This window comes from Barbus barbus, assembly GCF_936440315.1.
Source record: "Barbus barbus genome assembly, chromosome: 46".
Taxonomy (NCBI): domain Eukaryota; kingdom Metazoa; phylum Chordata; class Actinopteri; order Cypriniformes; family Cyprinidae; genus Barbus; species Barbus barbus.
In genome coordinates, this window is record NC_136724.1 from 22,879,886 (window position 1) to 22,895,427 (window position 15,542).

Genomic DNA, 15,542 nt, shown 5'->3' on the forward strand with positions numbered 1-15,542 from the left:
AAAAAATAAAATAAAATTTAAAATAGAAAAACAGAAAGGGACCAGTTTTACCAAATTTAAATTTTTTACAGTTTTCAAATGTCAATTTTATATACTTATATTAAAAAAGCAATAAAAAAATAAATCAAAATATTAAAAATAAAGTGAAATATAAAAGTAAATCTTTAATATAAACTCATAAATGTGACCCTGGACCACAAAACCAGTCATAAGGGTCATTTTTTTATTTATTTAGATTTATACATCATCTGTAAGCTGAATAAATAATCTTTCCATTGATGTATGGTTTGTTAGGATCGGACAATATTTGGCTGAGATACAACTATCTGAAAATCTGAGGGTGCAAAAAAATCTAAATACTGAGAAAATCTCCTTTAAAGTTGTCCAAATGAAGTTCTTAGCAATGCAAATTACTAATCAAAAATTAAGTTTTGATATATTTACGGTAGGAAATTTACAAAATATCTTCATGGAACATGATCTTTACTTGATATCCTAATGATTTTTGGCATAAAAGAGAAATCAATAATTTTGACCCATACAATGTATTTTTGGCTATTGCTACAAATGCCAGCGACTTAAGACTGGTTTTGTGGTCCAGGGTCACAAATGTAAACAAACTCTAAAAATGAATCTAAATGTTAATTCTAAATATAAAAGTAAACACATAGAGTGGTGAATGAACCAAAGGAAAACGTTCACATCACGCAAAATCACAGGGTAAAATTACTGCCTTTATACCTTCCTTGATGTCTCTGTCTCTCTCTCAGGTGTCTGATCTTATCATACCCACGGCAGAAACGTCACGCCAGCTCTTCTTCCTCAGGACGTATCTGTCACATGAGGTGCCCATACTGATCGTGGGACCCACAGGAACCGGAAAGTCTGTGATCAACAACAACTTCCTGATGTCGCTTCCCAAGGAGCGCTATACTCCCATCTGCATCAACTTCTCTGCCCGGACCTCTGCCAACCAAATCCAGGACATCATCATGTCTAAGCTGGACCGCCGCCGCAAGGGCGTGTTTGGGCCACCGATGGGGAAGAAATGCATCATCTATGTTGGTAAGAAGTAGTGTTGTCAAAAGTACCGACCACGATACCATTCGGTACTGAAATTTTAAAAACGTCCATTCTTAAACAGCGCTGATTGGTCATTGTGTTCACGCGCTCAATAGATACATCTGTGATTGGCTTCAATGATCATCGCTTCATGCTCTTCACCGAGCGCTTCATTGATCATTGAAGGCAATCACAGATGTATCTGTTGAGCGCGTGAACACGATGACCAATCAGCGCTGTTAAAGAATCTGCTCAACAGCGCTCAAATCTTAGCGGGAAATGGACGTTTTTAAAATTTCCGTACCGAATGGTATGGTCGGTACATTTGACAACACTAGTAAGAAGTAGATTTAGTACAAACACTGATTGGGTACATTTATTGAACAGCTAAAGCCCTGCTACCTACTTTTGTCCTTTTAAATATAAAATGAAAGCTTCACAAGTTTTCCTGAAAAATAGAAGTTTTAGGTTGTGCTTTCAGTTCTTCTGTATTAATTTAAACTCTAGAGAATTGTATGAAAGCACAGATAAATAAATAAATCCATAAATAAAGATTAAAAATTAAATAACATAAGAAAAAAAAAATCTATAATCTAGCTCTATGTATTGTAAATGTTTTCTGTTCTTTTTACAAAGAATTTAGCTCTTTATACAATTTTTTTTAATTAAATTACAGTGTGTCACATATTATGTTCATAGAGATTAATTTATAAATAAACCTAATAAATCATATGATAAAATTTGCTTTAATTTGATATTGGATAAAACAAAGAGTAAAACTGCCTTTACATAATAAAATAACTATTTAACTAAAATTTATGATTGTATTGTCACAGCACTATGTATTTTGATATTAAAATTTGACAAATTCTTTCGTATAAACTCAAAATTGTAATTACAGTGTGGCACATATGTGACCCTGGACCACAAAACCAGTCATAAAATGAGATTTATACATCATCTGAAAGCTGAATAAATAATATTTGGCCAAGATACAACTATTTCAAATTCTGGAATCTTAGGGTGCAAAAAAATCAAAATATTGAGAAAATCACCTTGAAAGAAGATTGCCAAGTTGAAGTTCTTAGCAATCCATATTACTAATCAAAAATTAAGTTTTGATATTTACGGTTGGAAATTTACAAAATATCTTCATGGAACATGATCTCTACTTAATGTCCTAATGATTTTTGGCATAAAAGAAAAATCTAAAATTTTGACCCATACAGTGTATATTTGGCTATTGCTACAAATATACCCCAGCGACTTAAGACTGGGTTTGTGCTCCAGGGTCACATATTATGTTCATAGATATTAAGTTCTGAATCAACATGCTATTAATAACATGCTACTTTCCTTTAAATTAAAATTTTCTGCTGTAAAACTTTCTGTAGATGATCTGAACATGCCTGCAAAGGAGATATACGGTGCTCAGCCGCCCATTGAACTGCTGCGCCAGTGGATCGATCATCATCATTGGTATGATAAAAAAGACACGTCCAGACTGGACATTGAGGATGTTCTGTATATGTCTGCTATGGGGCCCCCTGGTGGAGGGAGAAACGACATTACAGGTAAATCTCTGATCCTAAATGCTCATCACATAATCATAGTCTTGCTCAGTTTCTTCTTTGTCACTGTTTTGCATCTTTCCTCCCTCACAGGACGATTTACACGTCACCTAAATATTATATCGATCGATACATTCGATGATGAGACTCTAAGCAACATCTTCACATCCATCACCGACTGGCACTTCAGCAATGGTTTTGATGCCTCTTTCTACAGGTGTGTTCATTAGATACCATGATATAATACCAATGTTTTGGTGACCTATATTTAGAATTAAAACAGAACAAGCACACTCTACGAGTAAAACATTTTAAGTGACAAATAGTTTTTTGTGGCCACTGTGTGATAATTGTAGAAAATCGTGAATATGTGTGTTTGTTGTAGGTTGGGTAAAATCATGGTTCAAGCTACTATGGCAGTTTACAAGGATGCAATCGAGAGTTTCCTCCCAACACCATCTAAATCTCATTATATTTTCAACTTGCGAGATTTTGCGAGGGTGATTAGGGGCGTAATGCTCTGTCCATCAACACACATGCAGGTAAGCACACACACACACTTGTATATTTCTATATAATAAATTAATAAATGCAGTAAATAGTTTTAATAATATGAGTTTTGTGCTTCTTTTTCTTCAGGAAGGTGATAAACTAATCCGCTTATGGATCCATGAGGTGTATCGCGTGTTTTACGATCGACTGATTGATAATGACGACAGAGAGAAATTTTTTAACATTGTGAAAGAAAGGACAGCAGCGTATTTCAAACAAAGCATCGATAAGGTAATAGCTACATTGTGATATATTTCACCCCCAAAATCAAAAATGATAAAAATTATTCAAATAAAAAAAAAAATACTGAGATATAATTTATTTAAAAAAAAAAAGTAATTCATATATTTTTTTAAATATTTAACATAGTCAAAAAAGGCATCTGCATATTTCAGTATTTCAAAAAATGGTAATAACTACATTGTGAAATATTTAAAAAAATTAAACAAATGAAAAAAAATTATTGATAAATTATTTATTATTTAAATAACTTAATTTAAAGAAAATTAAGTTATTTCTTTTCATTTTGAGGTGAAATATGTCCTGGACATTATTCATTCTTTTTCAAGGGAAACTGATGAAAAACTTTTAAATACAATTGATCTGGTTATTATTATTTTAATAAGATGTATTAACATGTCTCTTTTCCCCTATCCAGCTCCTCGGTCATCTCACTCTGTCTGGTAAAGTTGAAGATGACAGCATTCGCAGCCTGTTTTTTGGTGACTACGCCAAACCAGACTCGGCCAATAAACCATACGATGAGATCACAGGTCTGAGTACATTAACAGAGGTGATGGATTTCTACCTCAAGGAGTTTAATAACATCAGCAAAGCGCCCATGAACCTTGTCATGTTTCAGTTCGCCATCGAGCACATCTCACGAATCTGCCGCGTGCTGAAACAAGACAACGGCCACCTGCTGCTGGTCGGCATCGGCGGATCGGGACGACAGAGCGCCACCAAACTCGCCACCTTCATCAATGACTACGAGCTGTTCCAGATCGAACTGACCAAGAACTACAGCATGTCAGACTGGCGTGACAATCTGAAGCACCTGATGCTGAAAGCAGGGATAGAGGGGAAGAAAACTACGTTTCTCTTTAGCGACAGCCAGATCAAGGACGAAGCCTTCGTTGAGGACATCAACATGCTGCTGAACACAGGAGACGTGCCAAACATCTTCCCAGCGGACGAGCGTGCTGACATCATTGAAAAAATGCAGGGAATTGCCCAAATGGAAGGGAAGAAGATGGACGTCACACCGCTCTCCATGTACAACTTCTTTATCGACAGAGTTAAAGCCAACCTTCATATAGTTCTTGGTACTGTTTATATATTATATTATAATATATTATATTAATTGGTTTAACTAGGAGAGAAACCTCTCAGAGATTAAAGAATATCTTTTACAGGAGTGTCCTGTCTAAGATAGGGAGACAATTAACATATATACAAAACAAAAACAGAAAAAATAATTACTCAAATTATATATAAATATATATATAGATATATACAGATCATGTGTAGATTTTCTGGGACAGGACACTCCTGTGAAAGAGAATTTATTAAATGTCTCTCTCTCTCTCTCTCTATATATATATATATATATATATATATATGTATGTATGTATATGTGTGTGTGTATATGTGTGTGTGTGTTTAATAAGTATAACATATACTTATGGTGGTGGGGTGGTGATGGCGCAGTGGATAAGACACATGCCTTTGGTGTGAGAGACCCGGGTTCGAATCCACTGTGAGACACCAATGTGTCCCTGAGCAAGACACTTAACCCCTAGTTGCTCCAGAGGCATGCGACCTCTGACATATATAGCAATTGTAAGTCGCTTTGGATAAAAGCGTCAGCTAAATGAATAAATGTAAATGTAAATTATAATGTTATCTTATTATATCTTTTTTTTTTTTTTTTTAACCAGGAGAAAAACCCCTCAGAGATTAAAAATATATTTTACAGGAGTGTACTGTCCAATATAGGCAGTAAATTAACATATATACAAAAACAGCATACATAATTACATAAATAATACAAACAGATGTAAATCTATTATAAATACATACAAATAATATATATAAATATATTTTATTATTTCATATTAAATATGTTATATATATATATATATATATATATATATATATATATATATATATACACATATATCATTTTATTATTCATCTCATTTTAAAAGATAATCAAATAAAATTTATTTGTGTGTGTGTGTGTGTGTGTGTATATATATATATATATATATATATATATATATACACACACATTTTATTTTATTATTTATCTTATTTTAAAATAATTTATGTATATTATAATATAGAAATATATAAAATATAGAAATAAATTGTCATGATTATCTAAAACTGTATTCTTGTTTGTCCATTAGCAATGAGCCCAATAGGTGAAGGCTTCCGCAATCGTCTGAGGATGTTCCCATCTTTGATTAACTGCTGCACCATAGACTGGTTCCAGGCCTGGCCCAAAGACGCTCTGGAGATGGTCGCCAACAAGTTCCTTGAGGATTTGGATCTGGAAGACAACATCAGGATAGAGTGCGGTCATGCATTTATTACCTTTAACAGTTGGTAGTGTTCAGATATAAAGACTTACATCGTCAGTTTTGCTTTATTCTCAGGGTGGTGGAAATGTGTAAGACATTCCAGGAGAGTGTGCGAGAGCTGTCGGAGCGTTACTACTCCCAGCTGCGCAGACATTATTACGTGACTCCTACCTCCTACCTGGAGCTCATCCTGACCTTTAAAGTCTTGCTTAATTCCAAACGCAGCGAGGTGAACGAGCTCAAGAATCGATACATAGTTGGCTTGCAGAAACTTGACTTTGCCGCCTCTCAGGTGAGACAGAAAATGTGAACGCTTTATCAATCGTTTCATAATACTCTCTGTATACGTCATTATGCTCATCTGCAATCAGTGTTGTAATACATGTCCTGAAATACATACAATACACAGAATTAATTCTGTTCTATTAATGTAGAATCTAGATATCTTTTATATATTTGAGTTGTGAATCTTTTTTATTTATTTTTTATTCATAATTGTATAACACAATATACTTTTCATAATTTTGCCACAATTGTTTGTCAGATTGTTTGTTATTTATATTTAAATTGTAAATATTAGATTTTTTTTACTCGTTGTAAAAAAAAAAAAAAAAAATAGAAATTTATTAGTTTATTAAAATTGTATTGAAATTAGAAAAATGTGAAATAGAACCATTTTCATAAGATGGTCTCAAATAAATGTGTAGATTTCAGTCATAATTCAGCAAATGGAGAATAATCATGATCAATTATTATTATTATTATTTTTTTATCACCGAGAGGACTAAATGCATTATTTGATAATGTACATAGTCATTAGTCATGATGAATAAATAGATGTTGACAGTGCTGTTTGTCTGTGACGTGCAGGTAGCGGTCATGCAGCAGGAGCTCACAGCTCTTCAGCCGGAACTGATCGAGACGGCCAAACAGACCGATCAGATGATGGTGAAGATAGAGAAAGAGACAGTGGAGGTGGATGCTAAGAAAGAGCTTGTCAGTGCTGATGAGAAAGTCGCCAATGAAGCAGCAGCTGCTGCTAAAGCGATCAAGGTAACCAGACGGGAAAAATGTATTTCAGTTCATCAGAACATTATATTTCTGTCTAAGGCTCACAAAAATAATCCATGCAGGCAAACACTTCTAACTACACAACGTCAATCCTTAACAGGACAAAAACATATCTGTTATATAATATAATGCAATTTAGTATGTACAAAAGAATTATATTCAGAGTGTTGGCCCAGTATTCATACGTTTTAGCTTTTGCAAGTGAAAAAAAAAATGCAGATGCTCTAATGTTGCTGATTTTTCCTTCAATTCTCAGTCTTTTTTTTTATCTTCTTTGAGTTTAACTAGACATGAGTAAACATATGTGACCCTGGACCACAAAACCAGTCTTAAGTCACTGGGGTATATTTGTAGCAATAGCCAAAAATACATTGTATTGGTCAAAATTATTGATTTTTCTTTTGTGCCAAAAATCATTAGGATATTAAGTAATGTTCCATGAAGATATTTAGTAAATTTCCTACTGTAAATATATCAAAACTTAATTTTTGATGAGTAGTATGCATTGCTAAGAACTTACCCTCAGATTCCAGATTTTCAAATAGTTATATCTCGGCCAAATATTGTCCTGTCATAACAAACCATACATCAATGGAAAGCTTATTTATTCAGCTTTCAGATGATATATCATGCATATAGGTATGTAGGAATTTACAAGGCCAGAATAGTGTTGGTGGACTAGTTGCACTGCTTCAGATGAGGTGATTCAGAAAATGGTTAGCAGTTGGAGATTTTGGGCTATTAGGACACTTTGTTAAAGCAGTGATCGTGAAGCTTAATCAATTAACTTATTGTCGGATAGGATGAGTGTGAGGGAGATCTTGCGGAAGCGATGCCAGCGCTGGAAGCAGCCCTCTCTGCTCTAGACACACTGAAGCCGGCTGATATTACTGTCTTGAAGACGATGCAGAATCCTCCTGGTCCTGTCAAACTGGTCATGGAGTCCATCTGTGTCATGAAGGGCATTAAACCAGAGAGGAAACAAGACCCCGGTGGATCAGGTATGAGAATATGGCACAAATGAGAAACACAGGTGAAGTATATCACACACATCTAACACTGTATTCATAAAGAAGATTAAATGCATTTGTTTGAATTTGTTTACACAGGAAAGATGATTGAGGACTTCTGGGGACCATCTAAGAAGCTTCTAGGTGACATGAAGTTCCTTGAGAGCCTTAAGACGTTCAATAAGGACAACATACCTGCAGCTAACATTAAGAAAATCAGGGAAAAGTTTGTAGATAACCCAGAATTTCAGCCTTCTGTAATCAAAAGCGTGTCTTCTGCTTGCGAGGGCCTTTGCAAATGGGTGCGTGCCATGGAAGTGTACGAGCGTGTTGCAAAGGTTGTTGCCCCCAAAAAAGAGAAATTAATGGAAGCAGAGGAGGAGTTAGCCGTGCAGATGCAGAAGTTAGCCGTGAAACGTGCCGAGCTGAAGGAGGTGGAGGATCGTCTGCAGGCGCTGAATGACACGTTTGAAGGGATGATACAAAAGAAAAAAGACCTAGAAGCAAACATAGAGCTCTGTTCCCAAAAGCTAATACGAGCTGAAAAACTAATCGGTGGTCTGGGAGGAGAAAAAGACAGGTGGACGGAGGCCGCTCGGCTCCTCGGCATCAAATACACCAACCTTACCGGCGATGTGCTTTTGTCCTCGGCTATGGTGTCGTATCTTGGCGCGTTCACTGTCGATTACCGCGTGGAGTGTCAGCGAGAGTGGCACAAGCTGTGCAGTGAGAAAAACATACCATGTTCGAAGGATTTCACACTTAGCAACACTCTCGGAAACCAGGTGCTGATCCGATCGTGGCAGATCGCTGGATTACCAGTGGACTCATTTTCCACCGACAATGGAATTATTGTCTCAAACTCTCGCCGTTGGCCGCTCATGATCGACCCACAGGGACAAGCCAACAAATGGGTCAAAAACATGAACAAGGCCAATAAGCTGTCCGCCATCAAGCTCTCAGACAGCAACTATGTCCGTACCCTTGAGAACGCCATCCAGTTCGGCACGCCAGTCCTCCTGGAGAACGTCGGCGAGGAGCTGGATGCAATTTTAGAGCCGGTTCTCCTAAAACAGACCTTTAAGCAGCAGGGTGTGGAGTATATGAAGCTTGGCGAGAACACTGTGGAGTATTCAAGCGACTTCCGTTTCTACATCACAACAGGATTAAGGAATCCGCATTACTTGCCGGAGGTGGCGGTGAAAGTGTGTCTTTTGAACTTCATGATCACGCCGTTGGGTCTGGAAGATCAACTTCTGGGAATCGTCGCCGCTAAAGAGAAGCCAGAACTGGAGGAGAAGAAAAACCAGCTGATTCTCGAAAGCGCAGCCAACAATAAGCAGCTAAAGGAGATCGAGAACAAAATCCTGGAGGTTCTTTCTTCATCTGAAGGGAACATCCTAGAAGACGAAACGGCTATTAAGGTTCTCTCGTCATCTAAAATATTGTCAGAGGAGATTTCCGAGAAGCAGAAAATTGCGAGCGTGACTGAAAAGGAGATTGATGAAACTCGAATGGGTTACCGGCCGGTTGCAGAACACTCGTCCATTCTCTTCTTCTGCATCTCGGATCTGGCGAATATTGATCCCATGTACCAATACTCTCTCACATGGTTCATCAATCTGTATCTGCATTCCATCGCTCACAGCATGCCTAGCGATGACCTACAGATCCGCATCGCCAACATCTTGGATCACTTCACCATGCGCGTTTACTATAACGTGTGCCGCTCTCTGTTCGAGAAGGACAAGCTACTGTTCTCTTTGCTTTTGACCGTTGGCATTATGCAGGGCAAAGGTCAGGTCGACGACCTCGTCTGGCGCTTTCTTCTCACCGGAGGCGTTGCGCTGGAAAACCCTTACCCCAACCCGGCCCCGGAGTGGCTTTCGGATAAATCGTGGTCCGAAGTGGTCCGGGCTTCCCAACTTCCTTGCCTGGAAGGATTGTTTGAACACGTGCAGGAGAATATCGCACAGTGGAAGCAGATTTACGACTCGGGTCATCCGCAGGATGAGGAGTTACCCGGGAAGTGGCGAGCAGTAGTGGGCATGGAGCGTATGGTGGTGCTGCGCTGCTTCAGACCGGATAAACTTGTGCCGGCGGTACAACAGTTCATCGTCGACAATATGAGCCGCACATACATTGAGCCACCGACCTTCGACCTGGCGGAGAGCTACAGTGACTCCAACTGCTGTTCACCACTTATCTTCGTCCTTTCTCCAGGATCAGACCCTACAGCAGGTAAAATAAAAATGTTTTTTTTCAATTATTTGCCATTTTGTTTTGAAAATAGGGCTAAGCCAATAACTTATTATATATAATTTATATATTATTATAGTTTTTATTAATATTTAGAATTGTTTTCCTTTTTCATTTTAATAAATCAATATACTTTGTATTCATTTTTATTGCAGTTTTAGATTTAGTTATTTTAGTACTTAAAGTTAAACTAAACAAACATGAGAGATGAAGCCATGGGAACTAGCTGAAATAAAATAAGTTTACGTTTTTTATATCTTATTTTATTCCAAGTAATGGAAATGTTTTGTTAATGGCTTAGTTGATGATACACATCCTATACGTATTTCATGATGTCCAATATCATAATGGGATTACGATTGTTACTCTTCAAAATAAATGCAGATATAATATTAATACTTTCAATATTAAGTGAAACCGTAAAAGAGAAACTAAAATGGTAGAAAATAGCAAATACAGTGTATGTTCTAACCATGTTTTGTGGTGTGAATTATTGGGTGTAGAAATATTTGAATTATCTTTGATTATTCTAGTTGTTTATCATCTATTTTTAATATTAGCATACTTCTGTAGTTTATCTTAAGCACGCTTTTGATCTGATACTCAAATGTTGGGTTGCTGCTTGAAGACCAATGTAAAATCTGGCCATTCTATGTAATATTATGAGACATAGAATCACAATATATGATTGTTTCAGCGCAGCACTAAACTTTTGCAATTAAATGATCTGACCCTCTAACTCTAGCACTCTCTATTCTAATTCTATTCTTTAAAAAAAAACTTGCCCCTTTTAGACTTGCACTCTATTCATTTACTAACTGCTTGTTTTATATATAAAAAAAGAACACTAGCTTCTCTATTCTTTTTGTATTCTATTTCTTTTCTTTTTATTTATTAAAAGCAAAAAAGGCCTCTAATACTAGCTTGCTCTATTCCTTTTCTATTCTTTTTATTTATTATATAATTAAAAAAAAACCTTGCTAGGTGTACTGTGCCGAGCTAACTGAGACTTATAGCACTTGCATATCATTGCTCTTTTGTTGATTTTGATTGCTTCCATTGTCCTCATTTGTAAGTCGCTTTGGATAAAAGCGTCTGCTAAATGACTAAATATAAATGATGTTCTTTCACTCTTTGTCTTACTCAGGACTACTGAAGTTTGCAGATGACTTGAGCATGGGCGGCAGTAAGACGCAGACGATCTCTCTGGGTCAGGGTCAAGGTCCAGTAGCGGAGCAGCTGATCAGAGCAGCACTGACCGACGGCACCTGGGTCGTGTTGCAGAACTGTCACCTCGCGACCAGCTGGATGCCCAAGCTGGAGAAGATTTGTGAGGAGGTCATCACACCTGAAAACACACACACTAGCTTCAGGTAAAAATAACAAACAGACGTGCATCTAACACTCACTGCACTGTTTCACATAAGTTGTTATGGCCTCTCTCAATTTCAGCACAGAGTTAAAATTAGTGAATACATGACAAGGTAAAGAATATATCCAGGACATGTTTAATCTCAAAATCTAACAAAAAAACTAAATATATTATAATATATTACGAAAAAATTATCATGAAAGGCAGTAAAATTAATACTACCATTATGTATACTTACAATTTTACTTCATAAATGAAATTATATTAGTAATTAAACTGATACCCAAACTCCTTTTGTTTTAGGTTGTGGTTGACCAGTCAGCCGTCTGATAAGTTTCCAGTGAGTGTTTTGCAGAATGGGGTGAAGATGACGAACGAGCCTCCCAAAGGACTGAGGGCAAATTTACTGCGTTCTTACCTCAGCGACCCCATCTCAGACCCTGCCTTCTTCAGCAGCTCCGCTAAGCAGGACATCTGGCAGAAGCTGCTGTTCGGCCTCTGTTTCTTCCACGCTTTGGTCCAGGAGAGGAGAACATTCGGCCCACTCGGTCAGATATGAATCTGTAATGCAGTTTGCTTTCCTGTCCGTCATCCTTCATTTGATTCACCCTCCATCTCTAAACAATCTTCTGTGAAACTCTGGCATACTATCATCAATCTAACTGATCTAATCTTGTCTAAACGGACATTATAGTACTGCAATCAAATGGCTTTTTAATAGACTGAGGAAGTTATAAGTTCATAGATTGATTCTCCTGAAAACTATAAACAGTAAAAGCAAGCTTCTTAGTGTTGCTTGCGAAGCTGGATTTTTATTATTTTTCTTCCATACAAACTTTAGTTTGTAACTCATCCTGCACCGTTTGTCATAGACCCATGATAGAGGCGTCAAAAAGGCGTTTTTTACATTTTTGTATTAAGACTCATAATCAATACCGGAATGTCCTGTCCGAGATGAGTTTAGTCTTCTCCAGGGGGTTTTAAAGTTGTGTTCAGTCTTCTTTCTTTGTCTCTGTTTCTCTGCAGGTTGGAATATTCCATATGAGTTTAATGAGTCTGACCTGAGAATCAGCATTCGTCAGATCCAGATGTTCCTGGATGAGTATGAGGAGGTTCCGCTGGAGGCCCTCGCTTACCTGACAGGTGATTAAGCAGCCAGCCACTCAGGACACCCTAGCACCCACCTAACTACGCCCAAGAAACCACCCAGAATGCTCTAGAAACCACATAGCAATATCCTAACAGCCACTCTTCTCCTCAATAACCACATAGCAACCACATAGTATAAAAATGTAGTTCTTTTTACATTTTGGGTAGACAAACATAATTTTTTTCAACCTATCTGTACTCATGTGCTCTGTAGGAGAGTGTAATTATGGTGGGAGGGTGACTGACGATAAGGACCGGAGACTGCTGATGTCTCTCCTCTCCATCTTCTACAGCTGGGAGCTCATTGAACAGGACCAGTATTGTGTGTGTGAGGGAGATCTGTACTATGTGCCATCACACGGTCCATACCAGGTACACACAAACACTGTGTACTCATATTTATCAATTAAAAGAGAAACATTCGACATTGATGAACTACATGGATTCTCCTGATGTTAAAATGGATAGTTAACCTAAAAATTACAATTCTGTCTTGTACTCACCCACGTTGTTCAAAACCTGTATGATTTGTGACCTCTTTTCTCTGTGAAGATGTTTAGTGGAACTTTTAAGCGGTTCTTAGACAGTGACTGGCCAAAAAGGACCAAAAAGTGCTATAAACGTCATAAAAGTAGTCTTTTGCTACTAAAGGTTTAATGAAGTCAGTTGATTTCATGAATGTATGCATGCATTTGTATAGTTTCTTTTATTTATGTATTTATTTTCTTTCATTCATTCATATTATGTATGCATTTATTTATGCATTTTTTAATTAATTTCATTTTATATATTTTTTACGTGTTTATGCATTTATGTATTTAATTTACTGACAATAAGCTTTAACTGGTAAGGGCAACATAAATTGTACATTTTACAGATTGAATCAATTGTTTATCAGTTTTTGTTTTAAAATGATGCACAAAACAGACCCAAATTTCATTGTTATTCACTGAAAATCTTGCTCTCTGATGTTGCTTGCAAATCTCATCCACACTTGCATTCAAATCAAAATAAATGCATAATCTCTTTTGTATGTAGAGTTACGTGGACTACATCCGCAACCTTCCCATCACTGCTGAGCCTGAGGTCTTCGGCCTCCACAGCAACGCTAACATCACCAAAGACAACCAGGAGACCAATCAGCTGTTAGACGGCGTGCTGCTGACTCTGCCGAGACAAACTAGCGGCGGAGCCAAATCACCACAGGTGGGAGGATGCAAATCATAAATGATACATGATTGGCAGTTTTGTGTACCTGGTCTTTCTGAAAGCAGGTTTGTCTGTGTCCACAGGAAATAGTGGATGAGCTGGCCGGGGGAATGCTGGCCAAACTCCCTCCTGATTTTGACATTGAGATGGTGACCAATAAATACCCACTCCTGTATGAGGAGTCAATGAACACCGTCTTACGGCAGGAGCTCATTCGCTTCAACAGGTACTAGATTTATTCGTTACTTACATCGATTTACATTTAATACATTATAGTGTTCTTGTACCTCAAACAGTAGAGTTTGCAATGCCAAGGTCATGAGTTCCATTCCCAGGAATGTATGAACTGGTAACATTTATACATCGTTGACTGGATAAATGCATAAATGTATAAATGTACAGGCTGTCAAAGGTGGTGCGTAGCAGCCTGATAAACACCCAGAAGGCACTTCGAGGGCAGGTTGTGATGTCTGCCGAGCTGGAGAATGTCTTCAACAGTCTTCTCGTTGGGAAAGTACCAGCCACATGGGCCGCAAAGTCCTACCCTTCCCTTAAACCCCTCGGAAGCTACGTGTCCGACTTCCTCGCAAGACTGCAGTTCCTACAGGTGAACACTAGTAGCTACGGCTAAGACAATGCACACGACAAGAGAGAGGCTCATGGTCCTTTAATGTTTGTAAAAACTACTTAAATTGTTACCAACTGATGCTCCTAGTTTGAGGGTAAATACAGTAAAATGAGATGCTTATATTTTTGTAATGTTGAATTTTTATTGTATTTTCCATTAGTTCGAGTTTTAGTAATTTTGTATTTTTTACTTTTTTTTTAGCTTTTGTCTATGTAGTTTTTATTCATTTTTAATTATTTTTATGTATTGTAGTACATTTAGTTAAGCTAAATGAATATGAGCAATGTTGCCTTGCCAGCTAGCTAAAATGAAATGAGTTTTGAAATATTTTTAGTAACAAATGTTTTTTTTTAAACCGTTTTAGTTTCAGTTAATTATACCCTGCCTAGATTGCAATTAATATCATTATCAACATGGAAGAACACTGTCTTTTTAAATATGTTTAGGACGAAACACTTCTGTCTTATAGTGTGCACTATGCTGAAATAGGACACTCGGTTGGCTGGTGTGTGCTCTGATATTATTAAAACCAGTTGTCCTCTACCTAGGACAGTTTTGCAGTACAAACCAAGAAGTTTCACATTTTTAAGCCATCTTTTTGTGTGTGTTTTAGGACTGGATTGATAATGGCCCTCCGTCTGTGTTCTGGGTATCTGCGTTTTATTTCACTCAGTCGTTCCTCACTGGTGTGTCTCAGAATTTCGCTCGCAAGTACACCATCCCCATTGACTACATCGGCTTTGAGTTTGAGGTTTGTGTGCCAATGAGTGCATACAGAAACTGATTCATTTTAAATCTTAATGCTCACCAAGGCTGCATTTATTTGACCAAAGATACAGTAAAAACAGTAATATTGTGAAATGTATAAATAACTGGCTTCTATTGCAATATATTTTAAAATATAATTTATTTCTGATCAAAGCTGTATTTCCAGCATCATTACTCCAGTCTTCAGTGTCACATGATCCTTCAGAAATCATTCTAATATGCTGATTTGCTGCTCAAGAAACATTTCTGATTGTTGAAAACACCTGTGCTGCTTCATATTTTCGTGGACACTGATACATTTAA

The 15,542-nt window shown here is 37.2% G+C and overlaps 1 protein-coding gene and 2 gene segments (V, D, J or C); 2 read left to right on the top strand and 1 right to left on the bottom strand.

Annotated features, from left to right (window-relative positions):
• LOC306864845 (Ig kappa chain V-III region MOPC 63-like) overlaps positions 1-15,542 on the top strand; it is a 684,433-nt gene that overhangs the window by 601,152 nt on the left and 67,739 nt on the right.
• LOC306864846 (Ig kappa chain V region K29-213-like) overlaps positions 1-15,542 on the bottom strand; it is a 764,502-nt gene that overhangs the window by 599,189 nt on the left and 149,771 nt on the right.
• Positions 1-15,542, top strand: part of dnah3 (dynein axonemal heavy chain 3) — a 41,412-nt gene that overhangs the window by 24,306 nt on the left and 1,564 nt on the right. Inside the window, exons 42-60 of the mRNA XM_079409113.1 lie at positions 771-1,065; positions 2,457-2,636; positions 2,727-2,850; positions 3,019-3,175; positions 3,273-3,416; positions 3,844-4,510; positions 5,600-5,765; positions 5,849-6,065; positions 6,644-6,826; positions 7,647-7,845; positions 7,954-10,095; positions 11,261-11,486; positions 11,789-12,033; positions 12,512-12,628; positions 12,849-13,006; positions 13,673-13,840; positions 13,927-14,069; positions 14,246-14,450; positions 15,085-15,222. Of these exons, the coding sequence (XP_079265239.1) occupies positions 771-1,065; positions 2,457-2,636; positions 2,727-2,850; positions 3,019-3,175; positions 3,273-3,416; positions 3,844-4,510; positions 5,600-5,765; positions 5,849-6,065; positions 6,644-6,826; positions 7,647-7,845; positions 7,954-10,095; positions 11,261-11,486; positions 11,789-12,033; positions 12,512-12,628; positions 12,849-13,006; positions 13,673-13,840; positions 13,927-14,069; positions 14,246-14,450; positions 15,085-15,222 (5,874 nt within the window). The remainder of the gene's footprint in view (positions 1-770; positions 1,066-2,456; positions 2,637-2,726; positions 2,851-3,018; positions 3,176-3,272; positions 3,417-3,843; positions 4,511-5,599; positions 5,766-5,848; positions 6,066-6,643; positions 6,827-7,646; positions 7,846-7,953; positions 10,096-11,260; positions 11,487-11,788; positions 12,034-12,511; positions 12,629-12,848; positions 13,007-13,672; positions 13,841-13,926; positions 14,070-14,245; positions 14,451-15,084; positions 15,223-15,542) is intronic.